Here is a 22,369-nt window from a genome sequence, read left to right as displayed (position 1 = left end):
TTCCTTTCGCAGCGTAGTGTTTCTTTGTGTATCTGGCGCTGATACACAAAACTGGGTTTATTGAGAACAGGTTGAAATTAAATTAAGTAAACTCGGCACACTAACTATGTCACCGGTAAGAAATATTTAAATCACAGCTGCGGTGTTTTAGGCCACGCCATTAGGGAAGGAATTGTTCCCGTGTGTACAAACTATCTCGATATTTTATAACTGAAGCAATGTCAACAATGTCCATGAAAGTGCTCGCACAGAGCATCGTAACGTTCCACATGATACCTCTCATCTGCCTGTCCAATGACTTGTGCACGCAGTACGCCGATCTGAGATGTTTGTCCTCTGCGGCGCAGTTTACAACCATCGTCTTGAGGGTATACATGTCTTCATGGGCGTTGCAGACAATGCAGATGATAAAAGTCACTCTTGCACACGAAAACTATTTCGAATTGCTGGACGGCAAAGATGGAGCTGTGATGTAGAGGTCAAAAAAAAAAAAAAAACGCAGTCGCGTCATCACTCTCAAAATTACCGCTCGCCCATTTCTAGCGATGCATAATCTGAACTCAACCTACAGTATCACCTCAAAGCAATTACAAAGTTAGGCACACTGTCATAAGTAATGCAACAAAGCGTTTTTTTTTTTTGAAAGTGCCAGCTGTTAGTTTGATAAGGAGCACACGCGACGTGCACGTTGTTACAGACATGAGAACAGCCGCAATAATCATGAAATTTGAAACATTAACCGCTTTTGAGAGAAATGCTCTCACACGTCCTGTACTTTGTATGCGGCGAACAAGCAACACAGGGGCGCTCTGGCGCATCCAACATGGTGTCCAGTGGCGAAAACCGGATCTTTGCCGCATCCACCCGAAGAGACAAGAAGCTCCGGCGGGGAGAGGAGAAGCGGCGCCGATCAAAAAAATGCTGTACTTTTCTGAATGTAGAGGGGCTTTACGGGGAGGGACTATAATAGGGGGCCAATGAGAACAGGCGTAGCAAAGCGGCGCCTACACACATCCAAGTTCGAGATTGAGAAGCATTGCTTGTGCATCATAGCAAGGCCTGGCGCCATGGCTACGACCACCATGTTGCCGTTTGATGGCGGTTCATGGCCACTGAGCTGTGCGGATAAGCCACCACAGCGCGGGGACGGCCGCACACGTTAGCCGGCGAATAAGGCGCAAAGGGCAGGTGCTCTCGATTCTCGCAGCAGAGCATTGTAGATGAAAACGCACTAAACTGAAGATGAGAATGAACACAATTTTATTTGTTCCTGTTCTCGGAAGACTGCAGCCACAGCTGTAGCCAGCCATCTTTACATGTATCTCGGTACAAAATGTGCCAGTCTTTATTTAACTCACAGCATTAGTTGTGCATCAAAAGCAAATATACAACAAAAAATGTGTGAGCCTTTATTCAGCTCACAGTACTAGTTGTGCGTCAAGAGCATGGATACCATAAAGATGGACGTCAAGCTTATTTTAAATGCAACGGTAGAGAAAACTTGAATTCGATCAAAGTACACATCAACAATCTAAAACCAAATCCTTGCAAGCTAAGAACAATAGTGAAATGCAGCACCTAATATTAACCGCTGAAATATAAAAAAAGACTAGGAACAAAGAAGCTAATGTTTTCAAACTTTCAAATAGACAACCCTGCATTCATATTATGGTTTTTGCACCAACAAAAAGTTTCAAAAACAACATCGAAATATGACCAAGGAAGATGCACTGGACACCCCCTGCAGGGACTTTAATAATTTCAACACACTTGTAAAGAAGAATGTAGGAAATAGCAATAACCAAAAACTAAACAAAAACAAAGTGCAACCGTGTTTTACACAGCTACCTCGTAATACCTTAAGGGTAAGCTACATCTGGAAGCATCATGAACACTGTCTTGCACAAACAACAGGTATATTTTGTATCAGATTGGACAAGTCATGCAGTCTCTAAGAATTGTCAGCATGTAGATGGCTTTTTGTTTCCCCCTGGCATACGATGTTTTTAGTTCTTTTAATGCAGACATCATAACGTCATGTTTATTCCTTATAACTTCAAATGCTGTATAAGGGTATTGTAGCAAGTGCTTCATTTCCAATGCAAATTCTCACAGTGCAGTGACTGCTCAATGCTAAATACGACATTTGAGTGTGTTTATATCACAATTCATTATTAGTGCATTTGATATAACAAGCTTGACAATCATGCTTTAATATGCCTCTATCTTGTTGAAATCACCTAGAGCAGATCAGTTTTGATATAGTATTCAGCAAGTTTCCTTTTTTAGCATTATTTCACATTCACACTACCCTACCATTTTACACAGACAACTGCTGGGGAGAAGAGTAAGTATCATTGCCAACTGACACAAGTTTAAAAACGTGAAAGGAGCAGACATTTATGCAAATGCCCATTTTGTTCTTTTATCCTTCAATGTGAAGCATTTTCATTATTTCAGCATGGATTGTGTATTGAGTAATATGTCCTGTATGGCTTTTATGGTGCATAGATGCCTATCCTATGCTTAAAAAAAAAAAAAACAAGTTTTTAAGTTTGTTTTTTCTTCATTCATAGCATGGGTCTTGTTCTGGCAGAATTAATGCCTTGAGGTAGTATGCAAAGGATTATCTGGCCTGCTGCGAGCTCGTAGAATGATCAGATGCTACAAGACGCCAGCAGGCCGAAAGAAAGTGTTCCACACTCAACGCTATGCCTGCAATTATCGCTGATTCATACTTCGACATTTAAATGCACACACACACATATATATATATATATATATATATATATATCCTATGAAGTGAATGAGGGAATGACTGCAGCACAATCGGTAGAACATCAGATACGTAATTCAAGGGCTCCAGGTTTGATCCCTGCCAACGACGTTTTTTTTTTCATTCACTTTACTTTTATCACATTTATAACATAATTATTAGAAATACATACCATGCACTTTTCTAGGCATTATTGTTAGTCAGCTCTCATTAATATTCTAACAACAACAAAAAATAAACCTTAAAACTCCCCTTTTCTTTAACGTAGTAGCATTAGTGGCTACAAATGCCCACTTTCCACATTGTACCTATATAAACTTTATTTAGCCTTAAGAAACACAGTTTAGTAGGCTTTTGGAGGTGAATTAGAGAAAAACCTCTACTAGCATTTTATTACTATCAATAGTCACCTTTGTGATACATAAACAGTATTATAGAAAATTGCACAATACTGGGCCTGATCTTTTTGGCCAGTAAGCTAAAATTATGAGTAAAGATATGGTTTAAACCTTAATAAAGATGTTTTTCTGCCAATACATGTCTATTTCTATTGATACAAAATGCTTTCTTTAAAAAAAAATTTTGGTGGTGCTGTCTTCATTTTGAAAGCATAGTCAGGAAATTGTGGCACATGCCGTTGATAATAACTGCGCCTGGCCAGGTGACCTAGAAATGAAAGCTCGTATTGCCATTACTTGCTGAGCTTTTTACGGCTGCTTTCATATTTCCAATACTCCCTAGCAATACTAATGGAAAAAGTGATGAAGTCTTCCTTTTTCATTAGTGCATCTGCCACTCTATATTACACTACAGGCACCTGTTTCAGAAAAATGGGTGCTGCATTTAAAAGAATCTAAGGTGCACTGCAAACTTGAGTGGCTTCTGTTTTTAGATATTTTGCCAGGAATTTCGTTCTGGGGAAAGAGGGAGTGAACACGCGTCTCTGAACATAATCTCATTCATGGTATCTGTAAGTACAAAAGTTTCAGGCAGCCAGAGGCAATGGGGATAAGTGGGGTAAGGTTTCTTTTCCACAAAGAAGAAATGCTTCGCAATAAAATACACTATTCTGGGTTGTAGCCTACCGTAGATCAATACAACACAATACATCATATGGTGCAAGGCCGAATGCTTAAGTGTGTTGGATGCTGTATACATACTGAGAGGAAGGTAACCTACACTATGACCATAAAATACAGTGGAGCAATGCATGCACGACATGCACTTGTTACCTTTTAGAGCTGAAAAATAAGTGTTACTTTTTGTTTATTTATTGTGTATTGTGAGAATAGGACAGAAAGGTGCAATAAACGAAACAGGTACTAATTTGCCAAGAGTTTATCATTCTCACAGAAGGCCTCATCCTGCCTAAAGTTAAAATTTAAGAGCTTTATGTAAAATTTATGGCACCTCTAACCCACATTTCTGATGCACAAATATCAGTTTTCACTTAGACCTGCCAGACTTCTATACTGGCAGTCTTCTGCATAAACAGTTTGTCTTAACTTTATTTTGAAATGTGATGTTAATGCACAAAGTGAGAAACTTGTGAAATCCATCCCAAACATATATGCTCAAGAAGAATAAAACAAAATAGAGCAGTCTCCTAAGATTTAAATAGAATCATATGATGTAGCTGCAAAATTACAACCGCTACTTTACAGCTATACCCTTAGTAAGCTTACTTGTTCATGAAAATTGTTTGGAAATGCACCTTTATCACTTCTGCAAGTAGCATTCTCACAGCTTGCATAGCGTTTTTATACAAAGTACTTACACTTTACTGCATAATGTGAAACTCTGCAGTAGGTGGCTAGATAAAACAACTGTGCTGTAACTAATAAGTACAAAACACTGCACAAGTGGATTTTGCATTGTAAACAAAAGATCTGTAAATACAGCAGAAAACATTAGCTAGGGAATAAAGGCAAATTGACTTAGTAATGCAAGTGGCAGTATGCTGAAAAAAAAAAAAAACAAGCAAGTTTTTTTTTTAGATTAAATTTCCGAAAGAATAAACCCTCCGAATTTTCGTATGTGCAATGGCTAGAATCATTGATAACCGAACTAGACTATTGGCCGCTACCTCAACTTGGATGTCCAAATTCTGGAGGGAAAAAAAACACAACTCGCCAGCAAACGGCAGTGTTTTCGCATTATGCAACAGCGCATTTCGCGGAAGCCACTAGACGGCAATTGGTGTCCTGCAGCTTCGTCATGCACAGCTATCAGTGAGCATCGAGTGCACGGCTTTATCTGGGAGGCACTATACTAGCACATGTACATGCGGATGACATAAGCAATGGTGACGAGCTGATCTAGTGCATCCCTTCCACGGAAGGGATGCACTGTATCAAATTCGTTAAAAAAAAGTGTGGCCCTCAGACGACTTATAGTGAAAAACGAAAATGCAAAAATGTGCAAAGTGCAAAAATGAGAAGAAAAAAACAGAATAAACAGGACAGACCACTCTGTCCCATTTCTGCTGTTTGTTCCTAGTCGTTTTCTCGCTGTCTTTTACTATGAATGTGCGCCAACAAGCTCAAGTTCAACCGCTTCTTCCTTACAGGAGTGCATATGGTACATTAAAAAAAAGAAAAAAAAATGACTGCACCTGCAAGTGCTACACGTCACAGCTAAATTTTTGCCAGTCTTAAATTCTACTGTGGTGAAGTTCATGAGCTGTTCAGTTTAAGAGAGCCACTGGCCTCTTTCTCCCACAAGCTAGTAACTCGTACTTGTAAAAGATACCTGAAAGCTTTGAAGGGTATATTGAAAGTGCGTTGGAGCTAGACACGACATTGCATATATTTTTAAGGCCCTCAACTAAATAAGGTAAAACAAGACAATGCAATCCAATACGGCATATACAAATCCCACTTGAGATATCTTCTGTAGAATCTACATCCATATAGTTTTCAGTCCCCAACCAAGCTCAGTGCACACTGCCAGAAAGCCGACAGTCAAGTCCAGTCAAGTGTACCAAGTTCTTCCAGAGAAGAAACTAGATATAGGGCTGACTATCTAACTACTATTATGAGACGTTCTTGTGTTTACTAGTCATTATGCATCAGATGAACGAGGTGCTGCACGAGTGATATATTCTACACACACCAGCACAGTGCATTAAATAATGGGCAGAAACAAATTTTTACAGTGCCATATACGTGAGGGGAAGCAATTTAATGTTTTAAAAATAACAATAAGAGATATTTTATGAACACGTGGGCTATTATATCACAACAGAGCCCACACTTTGTTATTTACCAAACCAAAATAAGAAGTTTATTTGTCCTACGCTACTTCTCGTTTATTTAGTGCAATGTTTGAGGAGCACAAATGATTTTGCTGTTATACACTACACAGTGATGTTTGTCTTTTTTTGTGTGTTGAATGCAAGTGTCTTGCCTAATTATTACTTAATTATTCCTAAGACTGAATAAAAGATGTAAAGAATTCCTTTCAATTATTCCAGATTATTCGTCGACTGAACAAAAATAAATAGTGGCAGAGTCTATCCTAAAAAGTTCTTTGGAAAATTACAAGAACGACAACATCACATATCTCACGCTTTTAAAGGGGCCCGGCAATACTTTTTGAACATGTTCAGAAAATGCTGCCAATCAGCAGTCAAGGCTCCTGCAAATATGTCAGCCAAACATAGCCCAGCATGCAGCTGGGAATCTACAAATAAATTCCAAAGATTGCTAGAAATCGCTCTTCTCTTAACAAATCCTGCTATATACCCAAACCAATTGTGTAACGTACCTGAAAGACCATTGGCAGATTTTAACATAGTGCAATGCATATTTATCCTGGCGACCGCCACGCAGGCATTGTAGCGACAAACACCTTCAGAAGAGGAATGAAAGGCTTTAATGCCAACTCATTCTTGACCTGCTCATCAACCAGGCAAAGAAAAAGAGAACCGTGTCTCGAGCAGAACCACGTGTGAATGCCGCAACTTCTTCTTCGTCTGAAGTTGCAACAGGCATGCAAGCCACACAGGCGTTCAAACGAAATAAAAAAGTGCTCAAGACTGCGATGCGCACTGACTTACGGAAGTAACCTGATGATGATTGGTCCGGTTCGCGGCACAAGGGCCATAGGTGGCCAAAGAGCGCCAGTATGAATGTAGCTGTTGCTTGTCCCCTCCACCCCACCCCAACTACATTTCAGTGCACTCATTGAGATTTTTAAAAGAAGGGAGAAAATGCTTAGAGCATTAAACAAATCTCTGTAACTCCACTTGGATTCTAAAAATTTTTGTGGCAGTTAATCTGTGCGGTGATAAACAGTGGGATAATTTTATGAACACCTGGCAAAGTGTTGCAGGGCTCCAATAATTATATAAAGAGAACAAAATGTTTCTATATAAACAAGTAAATAACATTTTCCTTAGTCATTGGAAACCACAGCCACTTCTTAGAGAACATAAACCAGCATTAAAAGATAAAAAATCTAACTGTGAAGACCAAACCTTTAACAATATAAAACATGGTTAAGACCTTTGGTAAAAAGCTAAAGCTATTAGATTTACAACAGTGATCAGCCCTGTCCTGGATTTTCAGCTTCAGCAGCCATACTTGACACTTTTCGTTCGGCATCAAGTCTTGTACCGGTGAATCTGTGCATCGAAAGGAGTCGAACACAGAAAAGCACCCACCCCATAAGTAAACAAAACTGAATGCAATGCGAAACAAACAAAACATTCTGAAAACCACCAATAAATTTTTACGTACTTTGAATTGTTTAAGTGCGTTAACAAAGATGACAATCAAGTGGGCAAATGCAAGCGGTCGTGAACAAACACAGGTGTCTACTTGCTTGTGCTCAATGTAAATGCTTATACAGTAACAAATATATCTTATCAAGACGGCTGAATGTCGAAATTTTCACTCAACAGTAAAAACACAAGCTGTCACTAAGCAAGTTATTCTATGAATATTCGAAAGGGGCACATTTAACAGACCCTTGGTGATTCATACAAATCATGCAGGCATCTTGCAAGCAAAGATACGAGATTCATTGTCAATGTCACTTAGTTGACAGATTCATGGCATGGCCTCTGGCCCTATATACAACGCAATGCCTTTGGCCCGAAGGGTATTTCAAAATAAAATAAAATTAAGAATAGTAAAGGACAATTGAAATTTTCCGCACCTTGCAATGCCCTGTTCTGATAAATGTGCCTGGATGACTGCAGGCATACAGGCAATATTTTGTTTGCGTACATTATCGACATGGTAGCTGGCACTCCTTTATCTTCAAAACAAATAAGCCACTCAATTGTAAAGACTGCATTTTTGGTTTGTTTCACAAGTTTTAAGGGATCCCGACACCATAAGTGAAACCTAAAGGTGTTTTTGTTGCTTTAATGCCCTGTAGACATGGACACTTCTGCGATTATTAGTGGCAAACACTGCCTTTCATAACTTTTATTTTGGTTTTAATGGAAGTGCGAGTGTTTGCCAGCACCTTGAAACATCGCCACTGGTATGATAGAGGGTCCTGTGTGACATTCACCTAGAGAAGCGAGTGTTGTTGATATCGCAGATAAGATTACGGAGCAGGAGGACTAGGAGACTATTGTTCGTCATCCACCTCATTCTGATGTGTAGCTACTCTGAAGGTAGTTCTAGCTGCTTACAACAGGGATGTCTTATCATTAGGAGGAGGCATGCTCTTGGCAGCCAAGTGAACGCTTGTAGGGACACTAAAGGCAAACAGAAATTTACGTCAGAGTGGAAGATAATTGTTTGGGAATGCCTAAAACGTCGATATTATCAACAGCACAGCTCTAGTAATCGAAAAATTAAAGCAAACGTATGACACCACATGCACCACGAGTGGGACATTTTTCAAATGATCCAAATGACATGAGAGCGTCAGATTCCAATAATTCACTGGTTATCAAATCAGCTGTAGTAAAAAAAAGAACCTTCTGTGCATTACAACATGTAATGAATTACTGCTTGTCGGTGTACGTTAGTATCATAGAAAAAGGAATCGCCTGGCGTTACAATGAGCAATGGCTCAAGTAAAGTTCTGTTTTTGCCTGGTTAGGCTAGATAGGTGGTGAAATCTAGCAGGGCCCAGTTGAACCAAGCAAATAAAAAAATTTTTAATGGCTGTTTTTGCTGCTGTGGCTCCCGCTACTTTCACTCTATTGCTGCTAGTGTAGGCGCCCGTGCAATAAAGGCAGGCAACATTGGGCATGGCCACAGTGAATTGCGTTAGCGCACTTAAATGACCCACCTGAAAGCAGTCAGAGAGACAGCTTTCAGGTGGGTGATTTGAAGTACGCTGATGCGATTTGGACCACTAAAACATGATTTTATTTCAAGATAAGCACTTTCTTGGCACAAAAGGAGCCCTACGAGGTTCCTGGACCACTATTTGATCAATCAACGTCGACTTATATTTGCCTTTAGTGTCCCTTTGACAGGCTAAACTCATAGCATAACAACCATTGCATAGCCATTTTCAGTCAAGTTAGGGCTTCCTGTTTGGATTTCATGCATCAAAACTTAAAATGAGGAGAAAAGAGACACAGAGGAAAGGCGATGCAATTCATTTCAGATGATAGATATTGAAAAATAGGGGCTGTAAAGCAGGGCCACAGCCAGCAATATTTTTCCAAGAGGAGGTTCCAGTGGGGGGGTGGGGGGGGGGGGGCAGTGCGCTGGCAGATTTGTGCTACCAACGAAAGTAAGGCCCCTCAGCTAAGGCCACTCATCTGATGTTTTTACCCAAAATCAAAATGCCTGCAGAGCGCACTACCTTTGCCGTTACTGCTTATGCATGGTAGTTTTCCCGCAAATGTTCAACTATTCTTGGCCTACAGTATTTGCTGTGTTCGCTTCCGATACCACCACGACGCCATCACATTTTCTTGGACACTACAAAACTTTCTTTCTATAAATACTACATGTAAGTTAATTTACAAACAAGTTTACTGGCTCAAGAAAAGCTGCCTAACAAATAACACTGACTATTGTAACACATCTAAGCACTAAATAAACCTGTACATGAGCATGTGATAGTGAAGAAGAACACTCATAGTGAAAGCAGAATAGATCACGAGTAAAAACAGTGATGTCACTAATATAAATCTAGCATTATAATACATAACGCAAGTTATTCCACAAAATATGCCGCCACTGTTACCTGCCTTTGGACTAGGGTAATCCTCCCAGAGCATAGTTTACACGTAGTGCTTTGAGAAGCATAAATCAAGCACAAGAGAAATCACAGCAAAAGGAACATATTACAAACTTTTGTCAGGTCACTGAGAGTAGTGTTATGACCTAAATTAAAAGTATTTAAATGGTAAAACAAAATGTGCTTTCATTCTACACAGGCATTCTTCAGGCAACACTCGAGTCTTCCACCTCTGATACATCAGACCGCGGTGGTGTGGATGAAACTGGAGAACTTGAGACAAAGTCGGAGACTGAGGCCTGACGCATCATCCGTTGCCGGAATCCATCAGAGTCAAAAGGTGTGATGTGCTAAGATAGGAAGAGAATGAATTATGGAAGTGAAACCACCAGACACAGCTCCATTAAGACAGCAGACCAGGGAGCAAGTGCCATGCGACTCTAGTGCAAGCCATGCAAGTTCGACCACCACAGATAAGCTTGACGCCAATGAAGCACCAGATAAAACCTGGATGGAACATGGAAATGGTGCAAAGCATGCTTGTTCCCAGCAAATAATAGGTATGATCATTTCACTGTAACCTCAAAAAGGAGACCGCCAAAAATGGACAGCAAGCCAAATGCAGTAAAAGCGTGCTAAAGCCATTGAAATTGCCTTTCAGCTGTATAACGGACAGTGAATAAAAGGAAAAAAGACCAACAATTTACTGCAGACCAAGAAACTTAGCAATCTAGATAGATGCACTGATCAAGCAAACATACGGCAAACTTCTGGAAAGAATATGCATCCAGAAAAAAAAAGAAAATTTTTGGAATGGGTATTAAAGCATGTCACATGCTACAATACCAAGGTAAATGCCACAGAAGACATGCAGCATAAATGCTGCCACAGGACCTGCATTAGCATCCACTGAAGATATATTTCCAAGCAAATTATTTCGATGAAACTAACGTAAAGCCCGAATGAACAAGATTAAGTTCACCTGCCCAAACATGTTGTGCCAGCTCAAAAGCTCCCATATGCAAGATTGTAAAAACCTTATACCAACCTTGAAACACTATGCTGTCAAAATGAAAAAAAAAAAAAAAAAAAAAAAACTGGGGAAAAAATGCATCCTATAAGGGCATAATGAAAGTGCCCTAATAAGTTTGTTGCAATCATTTCCTTTAATTGAAAAACAATGCAAGACAGCTAAACATGCTCATGCCTAGCTAATTAATGAACCTTTTTTTAATAGAATGTTTGCAAAAAGAGAAGAGATGGATGGGACCAAGCATACTATGTAGCATCAACAGGTGACTGTGCAGTGCAGTGCAGAAAAAAAAGGAAGCAATACATGATTCGTAATAGTAAAAGTAGGTAGTGGGCAGGCAAAAACAAGCACATTTAGAAGCTATAAAAAGAGTATAAATCACATAAAAAATGTTTTTTTATGAAACAATGCAAGCATTTTTTAAATTTACAATGAGACTTCACATACCGCCTGGACTATTGCTGGGCCTTTTTCATTAACTTCTTCGAAAGTTATGTCTCTTTAACACACCTATCTCTAATCACGAAGCTTTCACCTCTATATGAGATCCATGGTATCGGCTATCAGAAAGTCAAAATGTGTGAAGCAATGCAGGTCCTACAATAACTAATCAGCATGATGCAGGCAGCTATCACTAGCGGCCGATTGAGAACTTAAGATGCACTTAAACAAGAAGCTGGAAGTCCACAATGAGCAGTCGACCGAACAACTGCTATCGGTATTCAGGTGCTCCGTTTTTCAAATATGACATCACCCTAATAAACATTTAAAATTTTTTCTAAGATCCCTTCCGCCATCTTCCACCAGCAACATTATACGTCACGTTAGGGTGGTGCTCCCATGGTGATTCAAAAGGCAACAATCTTCATATTGCAAATGCTGCCAACATTTCAAACCCTACTGAGCATAGCTTGCAGTAAGCTCTGGCCCAGCTCTGACCCACCCACTTTAAATTATTTCTGAAACACCTATATGTAATAAATTTTATGTCCACGAAAACCAGAATCCTGGATAAATGTATGCTCTGGTAATCTACATAAGCTTTGCCTGTGAAACTGACGATGACAAAAGAGAGGAAGCAAGCCAAGCTATGCAACATTTATGTCTTCTCCTTATGGCTGAAAATTTTAAGCTGAAATCTAGCAATTTATTGTGAAGCACAAACTGGCCCAGCAATATTTGGCTAATGTCTGGTTGAGTGTGCTTAGGAACTTTTGAAAATTAATTCAAGTGATAAAGCATTAACATTAGGGTTTCTAGGTACTTATACTCTTTAAATGCTACTTTTAAAACATTAATCTCTTTAAATGCTACTTTTAAAACATTAATAAAATAGCAACTCCTTCAGATGCAATTGCTAGAGCATATTCTTATATGCTCAATGGCAATATGTGCCACCTGTTACAATGGCACAGGCTTTCCAATGGGACAGGGGCACAAGTCAGCATGGTGTGCTGACTGAAGCTCCCACGTTTAAATGCCACATACTATACCCTATAAAGTGGACGGAGAGATGACCACCACAGCTGCTCAGTGATGGAGCATCGGATACGTTATTGGAGGGTCGCAGGTTCGACCTAGTCTACGGGAAGTTATCTTTTTGTCCACTTTTTCTTTTTTCACATTTCCATCAAAATAGCCTCCAATAACATTCTCTATACTTCTCTTGGCATCGTAGTCTGTTAGTTCTCATTTATGTTGTGCCTAACAAGGAAAATGAGCCCTTACATTTTCACTTCTCTCCTTCTAAACAGGAAAAGAAATCGCTACTTTTATATACAGAGGCAACGCTAGCTACCAATATTTTTCCTCCTTTTTTTTTTTTTCTGGTGGAACAAGAAAGACAACATTGTTCATGAAATATGTGCATTTATACATACCTGCTTTACCATCACATTCGCCACTTCGGGGTCCAATGATGGGAAATCGGGAGGCATCTGCGTGGCCAATGGCGAGAGTGACATCTGAAGAAGAGCATCTCGCGAATAGCATTTGCGCACAGCCGCTGGTTCAATGGGTGCATCAGAAGCATCTAACGAAGCAGATGAAGGCACTTGAGGATGGTCAGCCTGAAGAAAAAATCAGCCAGTTGAAAAAATAAGACATTACCATTTGCGTAACTGTCAAATATGCCAAACTACTTACCTTGGCAGAAAACTCTGGTGAGCTCCCAGATCGCTTGAACTGTTTGGTCGGCTGACCAGGCACCTCAACAATACTTGACGTCTTTGTGGCTGCAAACCATGCACATACAAAAATTAGGACACAATGTATAAATTGTGCCATGTCTTTACCATGAATTGTGTAAGACCAAATGCATATGCAAATAAAATTTACAGAGTTCGTTACAAGCTTTAACCAGAAATTCCACACTTACTTTGGACATAGTCTTCTTTTACAGATATGTTCTTCTTTGATACTCATATTTTTCCTATTGACACTGCATTTACAAATACAACATCTCTTAAGTGCACACCAACTTTTAAGCAATCCACAAAATGTCACCAGTGTCTCCTACAGCACTACCTGTTGTGATCGCTGAACTGCACAGTGCCAAAGTGCCATGTTTGTGGTATGCCATATAAATTTCAGTGTTAAACCAAATGAACAACTAAATGAATATCAGACAGCAGAAATTTTCGCTAAGAACTTTTTAGAATTATTTTAACATGAGAAAAAGGGCATATCTGAGATGCTTTATGACTTTTATGGCACCTGCATATGCTAGGAATAGAGTAAAAATAGTATTGCACATAACCAAAAAATTGTAAAGTTATAAGAAAGTCTGAAAACTGCATTTGAGTCATGTTTTCAGCTACTGATTTGGCATTAAGGCAGTCCATCTAAAAATATAAAAAGTTGTATAGTTCATGGGGGGAACCTAATAATTTGTTTTAGATATTTTCTCTTTTTTTTTTAGTAATCTAACTTTTCAGCAAGACATATGTATATGCGCAGAGTGAATGCCAGCATTGGAGGTCACTGGTATCCACTGCAGGAAAATGGTGGCTATGGTGCTGGGCTACTGAGCCTGAGGTAGTAGGCTCAATGAAATGTTGCCCTCGCATCTCAACGGGGGTGCAATGAGAAAGTGCTTGGGTATTTGTATTAACTTGCATGCACTGTGGTACTCCAGATAGTGAAAATGACAGCCTGCATTGGGGACTAGTTGGTCGATATAACATTAGTCAGATACAGCACAACCGAAGTACTACTGAGTGTTCAGAGATAAGCTTTGTGGTTTTCTTAAAATTCAGCTCCCAGAAAAACCTGAACCCCCCCCCCCCCCCCCCCCTTGCAGATTACTAGTATATCCAGGGGCACCCAAAGTGAGACAATAATGATTGATGTCAGCTGCACAACTAACTCAGATTTATTAATTACCTTTTTAACAAATGCAGCAAGAAGGCGTGTTTCTATTTAAAAGTTGGAGGCAGTCGTGTTTATACACAGTTACACTTGGAAGAATCATTCTAGCATGGCTGTGCATCGAGATACACTCAAACTTGAATGTAACAAACCCAGATATAAATAAGCAAATAAAAAATAGTCTTACAATAGATTTCGTGTGAGAATATACTTTTATAATGAATTTTTGGACATAACGACCTTATTTTCATGTAATTTGCAACTTTATTATAATGAGGTTTTAGTATGACCCACTACAAAGATTAATTGTGGTTTTCATGATTGAACATGCAAGGCGATGGGGATCGGTGCAATGTTTCTCTCCGATGTGACAAGCAGTCATTGCTTGCTATCGCCAGCCAGTAGTAAAAGTGTAACTGTCATTATCTTTGTTATCATCTTGGCCTTTGACCTGCTGTCAGATCAAAGGGACAGGGTAAGCAAAAATATTGAAAAAATTCATTTTTTTCTTTTTCAATTGTTTGAAATCTACAGCCTTTTCTGAACCAGAATCAGTCATTTGTTTGTCCCAGAGTAATTTTCTTTCCCTCGAAAAACGACATATTTCTAAACTTGTGTGGCAGCCTGCCATACCTCTATTCTTACGTAGCAAAGGATTCCTTGCAGTTCACGCATCATAGCCGAATGAAGAAGTTACAGTTTGCAAGCTGGAGTGTATTTGGCACATTCACTAAAGAATAGGCCCAGAATTGTGAAAACTAAACAAAGCCGAGGCCTCATGCCAGGACATTTATACCTGGCCGGGGACGTCTTAAGGGTGTTATCATTGGCAAGCATGAAAACTATCGTTTGGCCGTTAAAAAAAAAAAAAAAAGAGATCCAGCTTAAAAGACATGCAAAAAGCTGTTCGGGCAACTTATTTTGACGTGGCATGAAAGGATACCAATCTATCCTAGTGCCCTTGCCTAAAAAACACCTAAACTTGGTGGAAATTAAACACAGCCCAGTTGAATGGTAAACCATTTGTTCATATAAAACACCTTAAAGCATCTGTTATTGAGGCTGTTAAGCCAACTTATCCATATGAGCTCTTTCAAAATTTCTTCCCAAATGCCTTCATGAAAAAACCTTTAAACTCTAACGAGTCGTCGAATTGTTGTATGATTGTATGAGAGAGCACTCCTAAAGACGTTTTTCTCGGACACCAAACCCTCAAAATATGCACTCTTGATGCTGTGCTAACTTTTAATGATGACAATGTGCTGAACTCCTTAGGAATTTCGAGAGGGCACTGCACAGTGCAGGGCCTACGCACGCTATGCACCCTTGAGCTGCGTTGACAGTACTTTGTTGACAGGGCTGCACAGCAGGCGACAAAGAAGGCTCGCAAGGCAAGACGTTTCAACACAAAAAAGAGAAAAATTATATTAGCGGTAAGTATCGAGCTGGTGGCTATTGAACAGGCCCATTGATTAGCTGTTATTGCGTTGTACTTTTGAAACAATGCACATTTTACACTTTAAATGCGATTATCTAAAAACATGCTTTTTTGTACTTATGCTCCTTTATCTCAGCAATCACAGTACCTAGAATCACAGATTTCGACTAGTATTTAGATAACATAATAGGCAATATGCTGAAGCAGAATTATTGTTGTGTAGGGAAGCGCTCTTCTTCAACATGACATCTAACAGATGTCGATAACTAGGTACCTGAATAAAAAAAATTACGAAAAATTGGTGTTACAATTTTGAGCGCCAAGTCTGCTTCATAAAAAAGAGGAATGGCTTATGATTACAGTGAAAGTAAAATAATTACTGTAACTCTTATGGTTATAGAGAAAAAGGTACATAAACTTCACCTAAATACATGGCGAGTATAGGGCTTACCCAGTTTCCTTAAATGATGTACAGAACTATCACAGCACATTGAGGAGGTGTTTTGTGCCAGTGCTGACTGTCTCATATCAAGAAAACCATAAAACATAATTTTGAACACCCTGTTTGCTTACCAGACTAGTTTATACTGGTCGCTGATGAACAATGCTTTTGCAAGCCCAATTCTAAAAACACACTGCACTAATTAACTTACAGCACCATCTTTGAGAATGTACAGAAAGTATATCTGTTGTTTCTGGATGGCGTAAATTTTCATCAATGATTCTTAAAGAGCGCATGAGCCCGAAGATTGAAGTGCACGTTAGCCCTAGCCCGATGGCATGAATATTGCCACCTAGAGTTGTGAGCCGGCAAGCCCTAGCGAGCCAAAAAGGGCAAAGAGAACGAAGAAAAAGTGTGGTTAGCGCCTCGTTCTGAAGATACATGCTCGTGTCTTTCTGCCCCGCTGTTCCTGTCTTGTCTCTACGGCTCTTGGTGCGTGACAAACTGGTGGAGGTGCTGGGTAATCTATGCACCGTACCACTCCACATAGCAGGAACACAAGCGTCGTACCGGTAAGTCACACCTGTGCATCGCGCCAGCAGAAGAATCGGAGGGCTATCCCTTGAGTTTGGACTGCTCGCCAACAACATGGCAGCTCCGACCAGCCCTACCGACACCAACCCAACCGGTACGAACGGCACAACGCCGCTTCATTGCACCTTACTCACACCGCGAACGCCAAATCCCTTTCATAGCACTGCACTTGATGTAGAAGATTGGCTTGTTCATTACGAGTTTGTTGCCGTGCACAACCAGTGGGACGACGCAGACAAACTGCGGCACGTCTATTTCAGTCTTTTGGACGGCGCACGTGTCTGGTATGAGAACCGGGCAGGTATTCTTACATCATGGGAAGACCTCAAACGCCGACTTCTTGGGACATATGCCAACCCTGACCGTCGGGAGAGAGCTGAGCACGATCTGCAGTCCCGCATACAATTGCCGAACGAAGGGGTTGCGATGTATGTCGAAGAAATGACGCGCCTTTTCCACTGAGCTGACCTCGGCATGCCAGAAGAAAAGAAGGTAAGGTACCTCATGCGCGGGGTGAAAGAGCAGCTTTTCGGTGGGCTTGTACGCAGTCCACCCAAGACTGTGTCAGAATTTCTCACGGAAGCCGTCACCATAGAAAGCACTCTTAGGCACCGGGCCCCGTCATACGAACGGCACGTCAACGCTTTAACTACGGACTACTTAGGAGCTTTCGGTGGCCAAATGGATTTCTTCCAAGAGATCATACGTTCAGTCATCCGCGAAGAACTCCAGAAGCTGTCAGTGCCCTCGCAGCCCACTACCTCCTCGTTGTCCAGCATTGTCCGAGATGAAGTCCAGCATGCCTTAAGAGAACCGCCTTGCATGCGGAATTATCAACCACCCGGTGACTTTCACCGCATGTCGTATGCTCAAGCTTTGCGGCAACCTGTTACGCCTGCAATTCCGCATCCCACCGTGGCCCCAGCCATGCTGCAGACGGTCCAAGCGGCGCCATATTACAGCGCACCTCGCCTGATCTCGCGGAAGTCAGACGTCTGGCGTGCGCCAGATCGACGTCCTGTTTGCTTCCACTGTGGTGAAGCTGGGCACCTGTACCGACAGTGTCCTTATCGACAACTTGGACTACGCGGATTTTCGACGAACTCACCACCACCGAGGTTCGGTCAGCGGCCCCCTGAAATTGAAGAGTACGTAGCTCAACAGCGCGGAACTTCGTCATCTTCATCCTTGCACCAGTCACGCTCCCCGTCACCGCGGCGATTTTCTCCTAATCGCCGCACGTATTCGAGCGTGGCGCAGGGTCGGTCACCCAGTCCACGCCGGGAAAACTAACCACAGCAACCTTCGGGGGCGAGGCCGCTCATACTGGACAAGCTCAAGGCCTCCTACCGACGCTTCCGCAAACTGACGATTCTCCGACGACGACACCAGCTGGTTTCGCAAAGATTTAATTAGACATTCCAGTGCTGCTCGACGGTCGCAAAGTCGGTGCTTTAGTTGACACGGGTGCGGATTTTTCTATAATAAGTGAAAAACAGGCTGCTTTCCTAAAGAAAGTGACGATGCCTTGGAACCTCAGGCCAATTCGTACTGCTGGCGGGCACATCGTCATGCCACTCGGCGTTTGCACAGCACAAATACAGATTCGTGGTTCTACCTTCGTTGTCAGCTTGAGCGTTCTCTGTCAGTGTTCTCGAGACCTGATCATTGGCATGGACTTCCTGAGGGAGCACAGTGCTATCATCGACATTTGACAACGCCTCGTCACATTCTCGACAAAAAGCGCCACACCAGAGCATAATCCCAGCCATGATGGAGTATGTCTGCGGGTAATTGACGATGCTGTGACGATACCACCGCGCTCAAGTGTTATGGTTCAAGTGGTGTGTAACAAATCAGCACACGGTGAAATGGTGGCGGAAAGCAATCGATCCCTACTCTTTTTCCAAGGTCTCTGCGTAGCACGAAGCCTAGTAGACCTACAGGCTGGCCACTGCGAGGTACTTGTTACGAACTTCAGCTACGAGCGCCGACACCTTTTCCCTCGTACTGTCATCGCCTATGCCTACCCAGTAACCAATGTGACTGAGTGTTTTGCTTCCGAGGCAACCGATAATGCCGAAGCACCTCTCCGGGGCGTCAATATAAATCCAACGCTTTCTGACGAAAACAAACGAAGGCTTAATGACCTGTTGATAGAATTCCACGCCTGTTTTGCACGTTCGAGAATCCGTCAAACATCGATTACCAAACACCGTATCACCACCTACGGTGACGCGCACCCTATACGGCAACAGCCTTACCGCGTTTCACCAACCGAGCGACGCGCGATTCAAAAGCAAGTGAAGGAAATGCTTCAAGACGGTGTAATACAGCCATCAAGCAGCCCTTGGTCATCGCCAGTGGTCCTTGTAAAGAAGAAGGATGGTACACTTCACTTTTGTGTCGATTATAGGAAGCTGAATAACGTCACAAAGAAAGACGTGTACCCGTTGTCTCGAGTGGACGATTCTCTTGACAGGCTGAAGCGAGCAAAGTACTTTTCCTCAATCGACCTCAAAAGTGGTTATTGGCAAATTGAAGTCGATGAACGTGACCGCGAAAAAACGGCTTTTGTAACTCCTGATGACCTGTATGAATCCCGAGTGCGCCCGTTCGGCCTCTGTTCCGCTCCAGCCACATTCCAACGAATGATGGATACCGTTCTCACTGACCTCAAGTGGAAAGGTTGCCTCGTCTATCTAGATGATGTTGTCTTTTCAGAAACGTTTGACGAGCACCTTCGTCGCCTTCGGAGTGTTTTTGAAGCCATACGATCCGTTGACCTTACCCTCAAGCCTGAGAAGTGCCATTGCGGCTACAATGAACTGAAGTTCTTTGGTCACGTTGTGAGCGCTGCAGGCAATCGGCCCGATCCCGAGAAGACTGCCGCTGTGGCCGCTTTTAAAGCTCCGACAGACAAAAAAAGTCTTCGGCGATTTCTAGGCTCTGCGCATACCATCGCGGCTTCATTGAAAACTTCTCTAAGGTTGCGGAGCCTCTCATCAGACTTACGCGTGACGACACCCCATTTCTGTGGACTGACGAACAAGCGACTGCCTTTGCGGAACTGCAACATCGATTGTCATCCCCTCCTGTACTCGGTCATTTCGATGAGGACGCTTACACAGAGGTGCGCACTGATGCAAGCAACATTGGTCTCGGAGCTATCCTGGTGCAAACACAAGATGGGATCGAACGTGTGATTGCCTACGCGAGCTGCACTCTATCACGTGCCGAAACCAACTATTCAACGCCAGAGAAGGAATGTCTCGCGGTAATATGGGCCATTACAAAGTTCAGGCCTTATCTCTATGGGCACCCATTCAAAGTTGTGACTGATCACCACGTTTTATGTTGGTTGGTTAACCTCCGCGACCCCTCTGGGCGATTAGCACGATGGAGTCTTGGACTTCAGGAGTTCGATTTCACCATCGTATACAAGTCGGGTAGAAAGCATGAAGACGCCGACACGCTATCACGGGCACCTCTGGAATCCGACCACACAGCTGTAGAAGACGACAGCGCCTGACTCTCAGTGGGGCGGACCTCCTCAGTAAGCAATGAGCAGACGCCGAGTTGAGGCCCATCATCGATCATTTAGAAGGCAGCACCGGGTCTGTTCCTCGTCCACTTTCCTGTACGTTGCCGTCATTGTGCTTACGACACGGCATATTATACCAGAAAAACACCGGTGTTGGCAGCAGATCTTATCTTCTAGTCGTCCCTCAAGACCTTCGTGATGACATCCTATTAGCCTGTCACGATGAGCCGACATCCGGCCATCTGGGATACTCACAGACGCTCGACCGGGTTTGACAGATATATTTCTGGCCAAAACTCGCAGCTTGTGTCAAACGCTACGTGAAAGGATGCCGCGAATGTCAGCGTCGCAAGTCACCACCTGTAAAGCCTGCAGGCCTCTTACAACCCATCGATCCACCGCATACGCCGTTTGACCAAGCTGGGATGGACCTCCTTGGACCGTTTCCTTTGTCTTACTCCGGAAACAAGTGGATCATCGTCGCAACTGGTTACTTGACGCGTTACGCTGAAACGAAACCGTTGCCACGCGGTACAGCATCTGAAGTCACCCAGTTTTTCATGCACCACATTATGCTTCGTCAAGGTGCCCCGTCATTCATCATCACTGACCGAGGGACAGCGTTTACGGCAAAACTGTTGGACGACATCTTCAAGCTCAGTTACACGAACCACCGCAAGACAACCGCATACCACCCCCAGAGTAACGACTTAACAGAAAGGCTGAACAAAACGCTGGCGGACATGATTTCTATGTACGTGGATGTGCAGCATAAAACATGGGACGAAATCCTGCCATACGTAACGTTTGCGTACAACACCACAACCCAGGAAACAAGGTTCGCACCATTCCGCCTCGTTTACGGTCGAGACGTGCAAACCATGCTAGACGCTATGATTCCTTGTGACATCGACCAGAGAGAGCTACTAACTCCTGATGTCGACGATTACATTCAGCGTGCAGAGGAAGCACGTCAATTAGGTCGCGTGCACATAAGATCGCAGCAATGTGAAGAGGCCCGAAGGTACAATATCCACCATCGACAAGTCTCCTATCAACCTGGCGACCAAGTGTGGGTTTGGACTCCTGTTAGACGGCGAGGTCTGAACAAAAAACTCCTGAGCAAGTACTTCCGACCCTACAAAGTACTACGGCAGTTGAACGAGGTCAACTACAAAGTTATTCCAGACGGAGGCTCGGCAACAACCCAACGCCACTCACCACGAACAGAGATTGTGCATGTCATCCGCCTAAAACCTTATATTACGCGGTGATACTCGCCTTATTGTGCCCGGGCAGCAAACATTTTCTTTTTTTTGACATTGTCCGTTGGATCTCGAACGAACCGTGAACTTAGTTAATGGCTTTTACTCTTATGACCAACCTCAGACAATTTTTTTTGCACCTGCATATGCCATGTGCACTATAGGTACCGTTTCTCTCTGTGTGGTTAGCGCCTCATTCTGAAGATACACAATCGTGTCTTTCTGCCCCGCTATTCCTGTCTTGTCTCTACGGCTCTTGGTGCGTGACAGTATCCATCTAGAACCATATTCACTCCATGAGCAGTGATGACTGAGTGATCGATGTCACTTAGCCACTTTGATTGGAAGGAGTTAGTATTTGCTTATGTTTAGTATTTTTTATGTGCTCCCCAATCACTGTTTACTTTCCAAAATGTGCTTTTGAAGTGTGTGTTCTAGCCACATTTTTTAAACTGAAACCAAGGTATGGATGTGCCACTATGTGTCAGGTAACCTTTCTTAAGTCAACCAGTATTTGATCTGTAGTTATATTTCTTTAAATAAAAACTGCCAAGCAATATTCCTACATGCTGTATATTTGGACATTTTGCTTAAAAAGCTTTTGCCAAAGTTTTCACTTCTGGTACAAAAGTTTTTCTGAGAATCTTTTTCTGCTTTTTCTTTTTTTAATGAATAAATTATCTTCAAAAGACAAATGGCCTTTGAGGTGTATTAAAATTAAGAGCATTTGAAATAACTGTACTA

General features: G+C 42.2%; 1 protein-coding gene across 5 annotated transcripts in view; it reads right to left on the bottom strand.

Moving 5' to 3' along the window:
• Positions 1–1,243: 1,243 nt before the first annotated feature.
• Positions 1,244–22,369, bottom strand: part of mxt (Eukaryotic translation initiation factor mextil) — a 172,346-nt gene continuing 151,220 nt past the window's right edge. For 4 of the 5 annotated variants that reach the window (XM_075877529.1, XM_075877530.1, XM_075877528.1 and 1 more), the window contains 3 exons: positions 13,119–13,207; positions 12,854–13,042; positions 1,244–10,290 (listed from right to left, as the gene is read on the bottom strand). In XM_075877529.1, the coding sequence (XP_075733644.1) occupies positions 10,147–10,290; positions 12,854–13,042; positions 13,119–13,207 (422 nt within the window). In that variant the 3' untranslated portion in view covers positions 1,244–10,146. The remainder of the gene's footprint in view (positions 10,291–12,853; positions 13,043–13,118; positions 13,208–22,369) is intronic. The other variant, XM_075877532.1, reaches the window with a different exon arrangement.

Source organism: Rhipicephalus microplus, chromosome X, assembly GCF_043290135.1.
Source record: "Rhipicephalus microplus isolate Deutch F79 chromosome X, USDA_Rmic, whole genome shotgun sequence".
Classification (NCBI taxonomy): Eukaryota; Metazoa; Arthropoda; class Arachnida; order Ixodida; family Ixodidae; genus Rhipicephalus; species Rhipicephalus microplus.
Note: the sequence above shows the minus strand (reverse complement) of the source record. Positions and strands in the feature narration are given on the sequence as shown.